The 11,861-nt window shown below is 37.9% G+C and overlaps 2 protein-coding genes and 1 pseudogene across 3 annotated transcripts; 2 read left to right on the forward strand and 1 right to left on the reverse strand.

Moving 5' to 3' along the window:
* Positions 1-4,147: 4,147 nt before the first annotated feature.
* Positions 4,148-5,157, forward strand: LOC149036494 (uncharacterized; annotated as a pseudogene).
* An 809-nt stretch (positions 5,158-5,966) lies between these two features.
* LOC149036495 (uncharacterized) lies at positions 5,967-7,937 on the forward strand. 2 transcript variants are annotated; one of them, XM_089189998.1, is made up of 2 exons: positions 5,967-6,215; positions 6,457-7,937. In XM_089189998.1, exons 1-2 carry the CDS (start codon positions 6,042-6,044, stop codon positions 7,534-7,536), a joined length of 1,254 nt encoding a protein of 417 aa, XP_089046124.1. In that variant the 5' UTR covers positions 5,967-6,041; the 3' UTR covers positions 7,537-7,937. The 2 variants fall into 2 exon arrangements, with proteins under 2 accessions (XP_089046124.1, XP_089046125.1); XM_089189999.1 differs by having other exon boundaries at positions 6,631-7,937.
* Positions 7,884-10,862, reverse strand: LOC113684547 (uncharacterized). Its single transcript, XM_089189997.1, has 4 exons — positions 10,773-10,862; positions 10,573-10,657; positions 9,623-10,434; positions 7,884-9,223 (listed from the first exon to the last, which is right to left on the reverse strand). Exons 3-4 carry the CDS (start codon positions 9,742-9,744, stop codon positions 7,984-7,986), a joined length of 1,362 nt encoding a protein of 453 aa, XP_089046123.1. The 5' UTR covers positions 9,745-10,434; positions 10,573-10,657; positions 10,773-10,862; the 3' UTR covers positions 7,884-7,983.
* Between the last annotated feature and the right edge of the window lie 999 nt (positions 10,863-11,861).

Here is an 11,861-nt window from a genome sequence, read left to right on the forward strand (position 1 = left end):
TACCCAAGTGGAGTAACCTTCACCACTAGCAATTCGTGAAATAGAGCACTTATGTGAGCTGCATGAAACGTCGACCATTTGACACTTGATGTCTCTTTCAGCAGGACTGACATCTTTAAGAATTCTTTTTTTGTTCGAATCTGTCGCCTGTGGAATAAACTACCTCTTAGTATAAGAGAGTCAAATACCTTGTTGATCTTTCGTAAGAATTTGATGGCCTTTTATCACGATAAGTTTAATGTAGATTTTTTTAATTTTAATTTTTACACTGTACTTTACTAAATCATTTGTCCATTTATAATAATTTTATTAATAAGCGTTCATGTCGCATGTCTTTTATAACTGACATGTTGCACAAACGACTTTCTAGATGATTTTGTTACTTAATTAATTCTGTAGACATAATAATAGGTGGCTTATTTTTAAGGAGTCTTGTATTCTGTTTTAAGCCTACCTCAGATTTTTCATTCTACTTGTAAATCTGAAAATTGATTAAAGTAAATGCATCAGAGCAGAATAATTGCATTCTCTCAATTGTAGCTTCCTAGAATTGAATTTCGCACTTTGGGATGAAATAGGTGAATCTTGCTATTTTAGGATGAAATAGGCGAATTTTGCAATTTTAGGTGAAATTGGTGCAAAAGCGATCAGCATAGGAATAGGATGGCACACGCATTTTGGATTAGTTGAAATTCATGAAGTGACAGCTTTATTTGCAAAGTCATGTTTGTTTTAGCGTTACATCAAACACTGTTGACACAAAAGTGTTTTATTAAAGGGTATAAGGTAACAAGCTTGCACACCAGCAAATCAGGTGTCATCTAATCCTGCAGCAATCCTAGTCAGTGACCTTGTTGGCAACAAAAATATAACACGTAATCTATAAACATCTTATTGCCATGTCAGTCACGCACCAAAGAAAGCATTTGTGTTTTAGCACATAGCTTTTAAGACAGAGGTGAACCCTCAGTGCTCAAACTTAACCGTCGTGAGATTTGTATTAGGTGGGGCTCCAAAAACGTGCTATGTTGAGCTGGCAGAGGTTGAAAGTGCAAAGGCGCAGAAATGCAAGGACATGGAAGGAACTTGTCAAAGAAGCTCAAGGCTTACAAATTCCAGCTTCACCTTCATTTAATGTGGGACATTCTAGAGGAAATATCAAAGATCTCACTTATTTTTCAGAAGGATACTGTCTCTATTTCACAAGTGAAAGCTGAGATTGAGCGAGCTAGTCAAGCCTTAGAGAACATGGGAAGACGACCTGGGAGACATCTTGCTGCCTTTCAAGAAGAAGTTGGAGATGGAACAATGTTCAAGGGGGTCAGTCTTACAAGAAACAACACAGATGACAGATTGTTTGAGCAAAGTAAAGCAGCAATCATCATTGATGCTAAGCAATTTCTAGCCTCAAGATTTGAAGACTTCAGTTCCCCAGTACTAAAAGCTTGTGGTGTTATCAGTAATAATAAGTCTTGGCCAAAGGATAGAAACGATCTACGTTTGTATGGAGAAGAGGAATTGGTTACTGTGGCTCAGCACTTTCAGGCAGTCCTCAGAAGGAATGCTTTCGACTTGGAAGTAGCAGAGGATCAGTGGCTAATCTCTACCACACATACTGAGGGTAAACACTTACAAATATTTTCCTTTTTTTTTTGCGCACAAAAATTAACATGTTTTGCAAAGATGAAATGATTGATGGTATATACATCATTTATTTAATTAACCAGCGTCTAGTGTTTGTGATGGGAGGTGTAAAGCCCTCACAGGTGATATTTCTCAAATAGATTGAGTTAATAAATATAATCAATCATAGGGCTTCTACTTACAAGAAAAAGAACAGACTAAAAACAGAATGTTCTTTGGTATTACTGAAGTCAGTTTTATTTTGTTAAAAAAAGAGTAAATAAATCAAGGAAGAGGGAAGAACATGAGGCAAATCAAACCTCAATTACCTCATGCACTGGGGCCTTCCCTCATATTGTTAAAGTATGTGCACCATGAGGAATGGCAATGATTCCAATGTTTGATTGCAGGCACCACACCAAGCCATTCCTTTGTCACTCAATGACCAAGGCATAATCTCCTGAACTTTGCAAAAGACTTGATGAGGAGTGTTGTTGTTGCACAATAACTCGCTCGCGTCTTAAGCTGTTATAGTCATTGGTGATGTTCACCAATGTTCACCAATGTTTAAGCTTCTGTTTGACGTTCACCAATGTTCACCAGTGTTTTTTACTAAATATCGTTTACCTTTCTGTATGTTTAACTTCTAATAAGTTGTATTGGATTGAGGACCAACTCGCCGATGTCTCTACTCGATTTTATGCGTCAGCGAGTTGGACCGTCGGCGAGTTGACTGTAATTCACTGAATGCTGTGTGAGAATCTTCCCTTAGAGTTGCTCAAGTTTCCTGGAGATAGCCAAAATACAGCCCATGCAAACAACAACAAATGAGCAAAAGAAACCCCCCAAAGTAACAAGTCCAATGCAATAAAAGAGTTCCACCATTATCAAGAAGAAACCCAAAGGAATCAAGTGGCCATCTATCAAAGATAGGAAAATCTCTAATCATAATCTATATTCCATCAGATTGAAAATGGAAATAATGATATCCAGAAAGATATACACTGTGCTCCTTTACTTCATTCAAATTGAAACCAGCATGCAATAAGTTCTTTTCCATAGTCAATTAAGCAGTGGAATGACCTTTCAGCTAGTACTGTTGACATAGATGATAATTCCAAATTATTGAGCGCTCTGCATAAACAGTGAAATAGGAGGGCAATTTTAGTTTCTTCAATTATTTACAAATATCTATATAATTATTTAAATTGTTTATTTGATTTGTATAATTCTTATTTATTTCATTTATAGAGTATTAATGGACTGTACTATTTGTTGTATGTATAAATATATTTTATCTTAATTAGTGTGATGCTTGTACAACTTTTTTGGTCAATGTAGAGGCATCCATAACATGAAATATGATTAACACTGTGTGTTTAATACTTTTAATGAACAAAATTCCTCATGCCAAACCATTTCATCTTATCAAATCTTCACTGTCATTTCACAGACCTTTCAATAAATCATCATTGTTGTTTAACAAAAAAGATGGTACCGTTTGCTATCAACAATAAGTTTTCATTTAAAATACAATCTGGATTAAAAATACTTTAACACAGACTAATATTATTGTGATGTGAGAAGGCACTTTCAGCAAGTGCTTACCAATTGTGGATGTGACATTGAGTTAGCATTTGATGAATGTTCTGAGCTGAAGTTGTTTGTAAAAAGAAACCCTAATTTTAGAGCTCTACACCCACTTAATCTGTGGCAGAAAGATTGTGAAAGGAACTTGAAGGTAGTCCATTTACCATCCATGTATCCTTTGGCAAGTGCTTCTTGTGATCTAGGATGTTCTACATTGAAGAGAACGTAGTCAGACTGCTGTTGTGCTTTGGGTACTAATACCATGGACATGCTGATGAGTGAAAATTTACGGCCCACTAAAACAGGCAGGTTATCACCACAGAGCTGGGGAAGGTAAAAAAAAACTTGCTGTTGACACCAATGTTGCAGTCATCAACCATGAGTTTATGTTTCCTCCAATTACCAATCTCCAATGGTCAAACAATTCTACCAGAATTTTCTTGCGCCTACATGATGACATACTTTGTTACAAAGAGGCTTCGTGATGGGCAAATTACTGGTGACTCTCAAGACTTAAGTCTCTAAAGGAATTTATCTTTAGAATTTAATGAAAAAGCATCCCTCTGCCCACAGAAATGACATAAAAAAACTGCTTTGTTGAATCAAAGCTTAAGGCAAGGAGAAAGAATTCAGTTCATCTAGTTCACATGAACATTGTCAACAATTTGACTATCAACACAAATGACAAGAAGAAGTAAAACACTGACAACAAAATGAAACTAAATGATGGAATAGTGACATGGCCGATTATTTCCATGGAACCCAGAGTGTTGCACACTGAGTAAGTTTCAAGCTTTAAGCCTTGTAAAATTAAACCTGGTTAGTGAAGCAACTTAAGCATTTGCAAATAGAACCCAGAGAACTGCAAAATTTGACCAGTTCCCGTGTATCAAGTGTAATGTTTAGCTGTTCATTACTATTTTACTTCAAGATAATGACTACTGTCACAAGCCATCAGCACCTCCCAAAGCTGATAGATGAGATGCCTCCTGGATGTGCCAAGGATTTGGTTTTCCAATTATGTGGGCACAGTGACAGGTTAGCATCTCATTAAGCAATAAATGTGCGAGTCATGGGCAGTATTTTCTTTACTAACAAACATGTTTAAAAGAATAGTGTATGACCCCCGTTATTGAAGCTTTTGCAACACAGATTCATATTGGCAGTAATTTTTCCACTAGGACTAACAGAACACCACTAAAAGATGACTTCTATGCAGTTGGTGCACTGAAGAAAGGTAAATCTATCAATGCTGACCATGAAGATGACCTTCTCTTATTTCTTGGTGTTGAATCAATTTCTGATGTCACATTTTTCTCAAGGCTCCAAATTGGAGAAGGAGTGTTCCACTCCAGAGCATACAAGAGAGTTTCCAGAAGAAACAATTACACCATTGGTTACCAGCAAGACGACAGTATATGTTCTGGGTACATTGAAGCATTCTTTTCAGTCAGAAATAATCCAAGAGAGGCTTGTGGGGCTTTCATTGTTCCTATGTCGATGTCTGGTCAGCATGTATGCAGAAGCCATGAAGTTCTGGGAAGCCCAATAAGCTACATTGTGTCTCCACAAGCCAAACAATAACTGGTTCACAGTTGTCCCTCTCAAAGACATTATCGACATGTGTGTTTATATCAAGTTTTCAGACTGTGATGTGAGTTATATAGCACATTTCTCAAGCTATAATGAAAAAGACTAAAATTTATTCTTGGCTTTCCCGTAACCCCAAGTGTAGTAAACCTAAATTCACCTTGACTGTGATACCAAAAACTGATCAACAAAGACAGATTTTTTTCTTGACGTTTTAACACCTTCATAGCAGTTTCTATTTCTCCATTATTACGATTGAACACAGGTGAAGAGAGGGGGTAAGTTTCTAAAGAAACTGTAGTGCTGTGTTGGTGGGAGAGTATAGCAGGTAATTTAGTGTCTCTTAGATGTAACTGCAAGTTTCATTAAAGTTCATGGAAGTTCAACTTGAAAATGCAACAGGAATCTTCTGCTTGATTGCTCAATATTTTAGTAAGTTATAAGTGCCACTGCATAATTTTTGACTCAAAAGCCATTTTTGTTATGCATGGGGTTTTTAAGAGTTAAGCTGAGAGTAGGTTCAAGAGCTTTAATTGAGATCAAAACATATAGCATGTACACTGTGTGAACATATACCTTAGATTGATAGACTAATCATTTCAGTCTATTTTTGGCCATATGTAAGCCGCAGAGTGTAAAGTAAAACAATTAATTGATTTGCATAAATCATTACATAACAGAATATGATGTAAAGATAAAGAAATTACAACAAAGTCATGAAACTCGTCACAGGGTGCAATAACCAACAGTTAACTATGTTTTGCATTATGATTACCTAAAAGAAATCTACAATTCTTTTTAAACAAGACACTTGTCTTACATGCCTGGTTCTTTGAAATGATGTAGGCCTCTTCAACCCAATCAGTGGCTTGTTGATTCATATCTCTACAAAAGTTTTGTTTTGGTCTCAGTTTTCTATGAGAGCATCATATGGAAACTCTATGGGAAAAAATTCCACTGAGGGTCTTTGGCTCCATAGAATTGTAAATAAATCATATGGAAACTCTACAGGAGTCAATTTCTTTTAGAGCTTTTATAAACTCGTACAGATTGAATTTTATAAAATAACAATTGGGGAGTCTATGGGACTTGAAAAAATTATATTAGCTGATATGGCAAATCTATGAAATATTGAACAGTGGACATCCCGTATCATTCCCATAGAGTTCTAAAGCCGTTACGTCACGTTACCATGGGAGCAGAATTTTCTGTTCTAAACAAACGTGCTCAGAGCCAAAATGGCGTCGCTTTCAATCGCTGCACTGATATCTTTCTTCGCTGAAGAAAAGAAGTCAATCGAACGAGGAGAAAATCATTACAGATCTGAACACATTGAGTCATTTTCTTACCATCAGGGTATTTTACGCGGTGAGGTTCAAGCAAGTATGAAGAAAAAGGTCTATCGAGTCACGGTGAGTTTAGAGCCACCAATCGCATTAAGAAGCCTAAGGAATATTTTTAAATATCTTTTAAGTACCTTCTTGTTATCTACTCCCCCAATTTAGAAATATATATTTTCGATCTTGTCGATTTCCCTCATCAAAAAAGCCAGGCTGAGGCTTAAATCGTACAGATTATGATTCATATGAAATAGTGTTACCAAGACATTTATGAGTTCACCTTGTTTGAACTTTTATCTTAATTACCACTTAGATTTACCTGGATGACCACTTCAACATAAAATCCACGGAGTGTGAATGTCCAAAGGGAAAATTCAAATGCAGTCACGCGGCGGCTCTTTTTATAAATGGGATTCACAACTTAAGCCGCACAGATATTGAATGTCAGTGGAGGAAAAAGAAGTCTAATACCTCCCTGTCTTTACAGGCAGTCGAAGAACTGTTCCCTCTGCCAAAGAATTATGTGGCGATTACTCGATCTCCCAACACAGAAGATCGTCAGGCACTATATGGAAGCTTAAAGGCATATGGGAGGTTCACTGGTCTTTGCTGGCTCATGTGCCCAGAGCCTGCTCCCCAAGCCAAATTGCCTGTGCCAACAATTGAGGAAATCATCTACTCAGAGGAGTTTATCCAAACAAGAGGTACACAGCAACAATTGGACTGTTTGGTTCGGAAAGCCAAACTCACAGAAGCAGATATCCTGTTAGTCAGTCAGATAACTGTAGGCCAACGAGACAACCCAACCTGGCATCTTGCAAGGAGGGGATGGCTTACAGCAAGCAATTTTGGATCCGTTCTGCATGCCAAAAGAGTGACCCCTTCACTTCTCAAAGGGCTCCTTGGAGAGTATGACATATCAAGAGTTAAGGCAGTACAATGGGGGGTAAACAACGAGGCAGAAGCGATTAAGGCATTTACCAATTTAACTGCAAAAACTGTACAGGAAACTGGGTTATGGCTGGATGGCTCTGGGATTCTTGGTGCTTCCCCAGATGGAATTGTGGATGAAGACTCTGTTTTGGAGGTCAAGTGTCCCTACACCGAAAGGAATATGACAATGGAAGAGGCAGTGAATATCTCCCCCAATTTCTGCTTGAAAAAAACTGAAAGTGGTCAGTATGCTTTAAAGGAAGAACATGTCTACTGGCATCAGGTCCAAGGGGAGATACATTTTGCTCAAAGGAAGCTTTGCTATTTTGTTGTGTGGACATCTAAAGATGTAGTTGTTTTGAAAATAGCAAAGGATGAAGGCTGGAGTGGAAACATTTCTAAGCTTACTCAGTTTTATTTTGAACACCTCTTCCCAAAGGTTGTAGAGGGACAATTATAGGTTTCCAGATCTATTACTGCATGTAATTATTTTTTAAGAAATAATAATTTTCAGGAATCATTAGGAGCCCTTTGGTGTTTAGTCTTCACTGATGGCATGTTGTTGTGGAATTTCTTGAGATAGGGAGGCTTTTCAGATGGAGGGTATTGGGAGCTCAGGTGTACTTTTAAGTTCACTCTAGTAACTTTAGGAACACAGATCTTCAAATCCCAACAGGGCTCTCCTGGTTTACTCAAACTAACTTTAGAAACAGTTACAGTTTTTGCACTTCATTGTTTCACAGTTGAGCTGTACTGCTCTGTTGTAGTGAACTGTTGTTGGGCTGAAATTATACATGCATCCATAAATTCAACAATGATAGCAGATTTACTTTTTGAATAAAACAAACAGATCAACATGTATTTTACAAAGTATTCAATTTTCCTTATATGAAAAATAATTAGTTCATTAATCAAATTCATATCCTTCACAGCCCTCTTTGATCAGTGGAAACTGCAGATTAACAAGTGAAGCACAGAGTTGAAATATTATATCTGCATGACAACGTAAATATGAGGGAATAAAAGATAAAATCTTGAAATCTTTGAGCCTAGCATTTGCCCTCTCAACATGAATTCTGCATTTTGCTATAACTTTTGTTGCCCTTGCTTCACTCTCAGTGAATGTACCATTGTTTAAAAAAGGTGGTATATTTACTGAAACACCATTTGGTACAAGATCCTGTATAACAAAACCTTTGTCAGCTAAGACCATATCTCCAGCAGTAAGGTGATTTAAAAATCCTGATTTCTGCACAATTGCTTTGTCAGATATTGACCCTGGATAAAGTTTGCTGACATAAGTAATAACACCATTTGGCGCTACACCCACAATAACCTTGAAGGAATGCATTCCCCTATAATTTGAATACGTAGCATTCTGCTGGCTCATAAGCCCAGGTGTGGCAATCTCTATGTCTGTACAATCTATCACTACTCTACATGAACCAAACTGACTAAAAGATGATGGAGCACACAGCTTGTTCTTATCCCTAGATGGGATGGATGCCATGAGGTCAATAAATAGAATTGAGTGTAAGACATGAATGAAAGTTGTTACAATATTTGCTATTGTAGATACACTGCAATTGAATAACTGTGCAAGGTGAAGATTTGTGTAATTCTGTCTGACTTTCATTAATGTTATAAATATTTGTTCTTCAAAACTGATTGATTGCACTCTCCAGCCAGCAAAGTAATTGATGGATTGTTTAAACCTAGCTGCATAGTTGACAACAATTTGAAAAACTTCCTTTGTTGGCAGCCCAGTTTCCATCTTCAAAACCTCCTCACTCATTTTCGAAACTGTGTAATGTTTTTGCACATAGTAATTTTTTTCTCTTTGATCAATCATTTCCCTTTTTGCCTGCTCCAACTCTGCTTCCAGTATAACTTCTTTTCTTGTTGATTCAAGTCTCTCCACGCTGCCAGAGGTGCCTTGTTCAAGTTCTTCTTTCTTCCTTGCAGCTTCTATCATTTCTTGTAGGGTCTGTTGTGATTCGATTTTTTTCTTTTTTGGCTTTGCTTCTTCTGCTGGGAAAAGTTTGTCTTGGTTCCTCTTGAAAATCTCAGGACCATTACTTTTTTTTCCTTCTCTGAAATGGCAACTACAGACTCTGGAATGTTTTCCTGGCTCTCTGTCTTCTCTCCTATAGCAAAAAGGATAATTTCAGCTTTATAATTCTTTCTGATTACTGTGCTATTAGCGGAGGATTTTTATCTTGCAGCTTCTATCTTATAAAAATTTCTAATTAAGAAGACAGTTCTCTATCTGCCTGTTTTAACACTGCAGGGTGACCATTAAGTATCAACAACCACACCAAAAGCTCTCACAACTGATTTCCGTCATTGAGTCAAATGTTGGCTCGTGGCTTCTAGGGAACCGATTTTGAAGTTGGAGTACAAGAAAAAGGAGTCTAAAAATCAGTAAGATTTATATAAGCTTAATCAGTTTCATAACAAAGATGGCGACTCCACAACCGCAATAAATTGCGTAAGCATACTTTTCTCCTGGACAGAAAAAGTATTGAAATAAAACTCTTACTAACCTCAGTAGGTGAATCCATCTTCTATATTCCTTCAGCTTTTTTTCCTTGCTAGGGAATCCGAAGAAGCTACACGTGTGACTTTCCGAGTGATGGTTGCAATCAGGCGCAAAGCAGTGCACCATTTTAATCGTTTCGATCGCCTTCGTTTCTCAGTTTTAGATTTCTATGACCTACAGCGTTAATAACAATGTAACTGAACCTTATTCTAAGCTTCTTTGAACCGTTCCAAGCGATGATTACACACTTGACCTCAGCAACGCATAGGTTATCAGTAGGACGCGCTCGATTGTTTAGAACAGAAATTTTAGCCCCATGGCAACGTGACGTCACACTTTAGGACTCTATAGAAAGCACAGAGCAAGCAAATGTGTCACTGCTATGGGATTTATATGGAAATTGCGTTCCCATAGCTTTCCCATGCAATGGATAGCATTAGCTTTTCTTCCCATAAATTTTCCATACATTAAAATGTGGAAAAATTGAGCCCCATATCAGTTCCATATCTTCATCCAACCTCCCCATACCATTCCTAGATATGGGTCATATATGGCCCATGTTTTGCCATATCATTCCCATACTTTTTCTTTGGTAAGGGTACACCTCCAAAACGTCGAAACGGCATCGAGAAACGACGAAACAGAGAAACGCAACAACACAGTGATATAACGAAACAACGAGTCGAAAATTTTGCCCACAATTTCACTTCGAAACCAAAGGCACCATTTTCTATCGAGGAGTCGAGCGTTTTTATCTCCTCTAGCGTCTATCGTGAAACGATAGACGTGGAACTTCTGACAGCTCTTCGCTTGATCCTGATAATTTATAGAGTAAACGACAAAATAAGCAGAGAAACTCGGACGTTCCAGTATTCAGTGCCATTTCAGCAATATCTTCTAGTGTAAAGATATGATAGCCCGTACTAAAAAGTAGATAAAAGCTCAAAGCAATACCTATTAGCGTTGTTTCTCCGAGGTTGAATGCTCTGAAGTCGTCGCACGTGTTAACTGCTCAGATTTGGAAGGAAAGCGGAGAGACCTGTAAAACCAAACATCAAAATTAAAAAGGCAACGAGCACTTTGTTCGAGAAACGACTAAAACTCCCTGAACTACCTCAAACTTACGAGGTTATAAGAATTAAAACTACACATACCATAAGAGAGAGGTCCATCTCTCAGCTGCGATATCCGATAACTGATAATTCCCGCATTCAAAACGTCTTGCATAGGTGCCGAGCCTTCGAGTTCAAGTCAGTGGAACGGTGGTGTAATACACACAAAACGTACCATAGCACACAATCAACATCTTCTCCCCCCCACCCGGGTGAAATGGAGGCGAGGGAACCGCCTCCGTTTCACTTTTGGAGCGGGAGGGTTCGGCTACAAGTGGACTATACATGTCAAGCAAGTAAGCTGAGTTGGTGTATCCAGTAAAATTATGGCTTCCTTGGTGAATTAACCGACAGAAAACCTAGCATTGGTACTATAAATATATATACATATGTATGTTTATGTATGTATGCATGGTAAAGTTCACAAGGAGCCTACATCGGGTTCCTGTACTCACTCGGCAATAAGTCCTTGTGAAGTCCTTCTTGTCACGTGATAACCAAATCTTTAGTGACACCGGCAAGCCCGATTTCATTGTTATGCTTACTTGTCGCTAAACTTAGAACAAATCCCTTTCCTCGCAATCCATTAACCGAGAGCTGACAGCCTAAAAAGCCCCCATATTAACACTCGCTTTACTCCCACTAGAGATCTTGAAAGTATCATCTCATTCCGATCTATGCGTACAGAGGAACCTCGATTTAGCGAAGTACCATGGGACTGGGGAAATTGGTTCGTTATATCGAGAGCAGGCTGTTTATCGAAAACCTTGATTTAACGAGTTTGCGGAAAAACAACCAAACTGTTCGTTATATCGAGGGCTTGCTAATAATTATTTTTGTCTTATTCCTTTTTTTTAACTATGATTATTTTTGTTGTGTGACGTCGCGCTATCTGGCATTTTGGGATCGGAGCAGCTTGTATTGAAATGAACCCGCTACAAGTCCCCTAGGTGTGGACATTTCGGCTTATCGATTCAAGTTGCATTTTAGAAGTTTGGAAATCTGATCTGGGGTTATCATTGTCATTAAACCATACAAACATTTTATTTCTTTTCATGTGAGTTTCTGAGCTTCATCGGAATTAATTTTGACTTTCACAAAGTGGGGAGGGCTAGCATGAGAGACTACTTC

The sequence above is a fragment of the Pocillopora damicornis genome, chromosome 12 (assembly GCF_964200805.1).
Source record: "Pocillopora damicornis chromosome 12, jaPocDami1.2, whole genome shotgun sequence".
Lineage (NCBI taxonomy): Eukaryota > Metazoa > Cnidaria > Anthozoa > Scleractinia > Pocilloporidae > Pocillopora > Pocillopora damicornis.

Excerpts from the sequence above, each read along its gene's own strand:
- LOC149036495 (XM_089189998.1), top strand. The coding sequence starts at position 6,042 with ATGGCGTCGCTTTCAATCGCTGCACTGATATCTTTCTTCGCTGAAGAA. Across the intron at positions 6,216-6,456 it reads AAAAGGTCTATCGAGTCACG|ATTTACCTGGATGACCACTT; the intron begins GTGAGTTTAGAG and ends ATTACCACTTAG.
- LOC113684547 (XM_089189997.1), bottom strand. The coding sequence starts at position 9,744 with ATGGTGCACTGCTTTGCGCCTGATTGCAACCATCACTCGGAAAGTCAC. Across the intron at positions 9,224-9,622 it reads AGATGGATTCACCTACTGAG|GAGAGAAGACAGAGAGCCAG; the intron begins GTTAGTAAGAGT and ends TTTTTGCTATAG.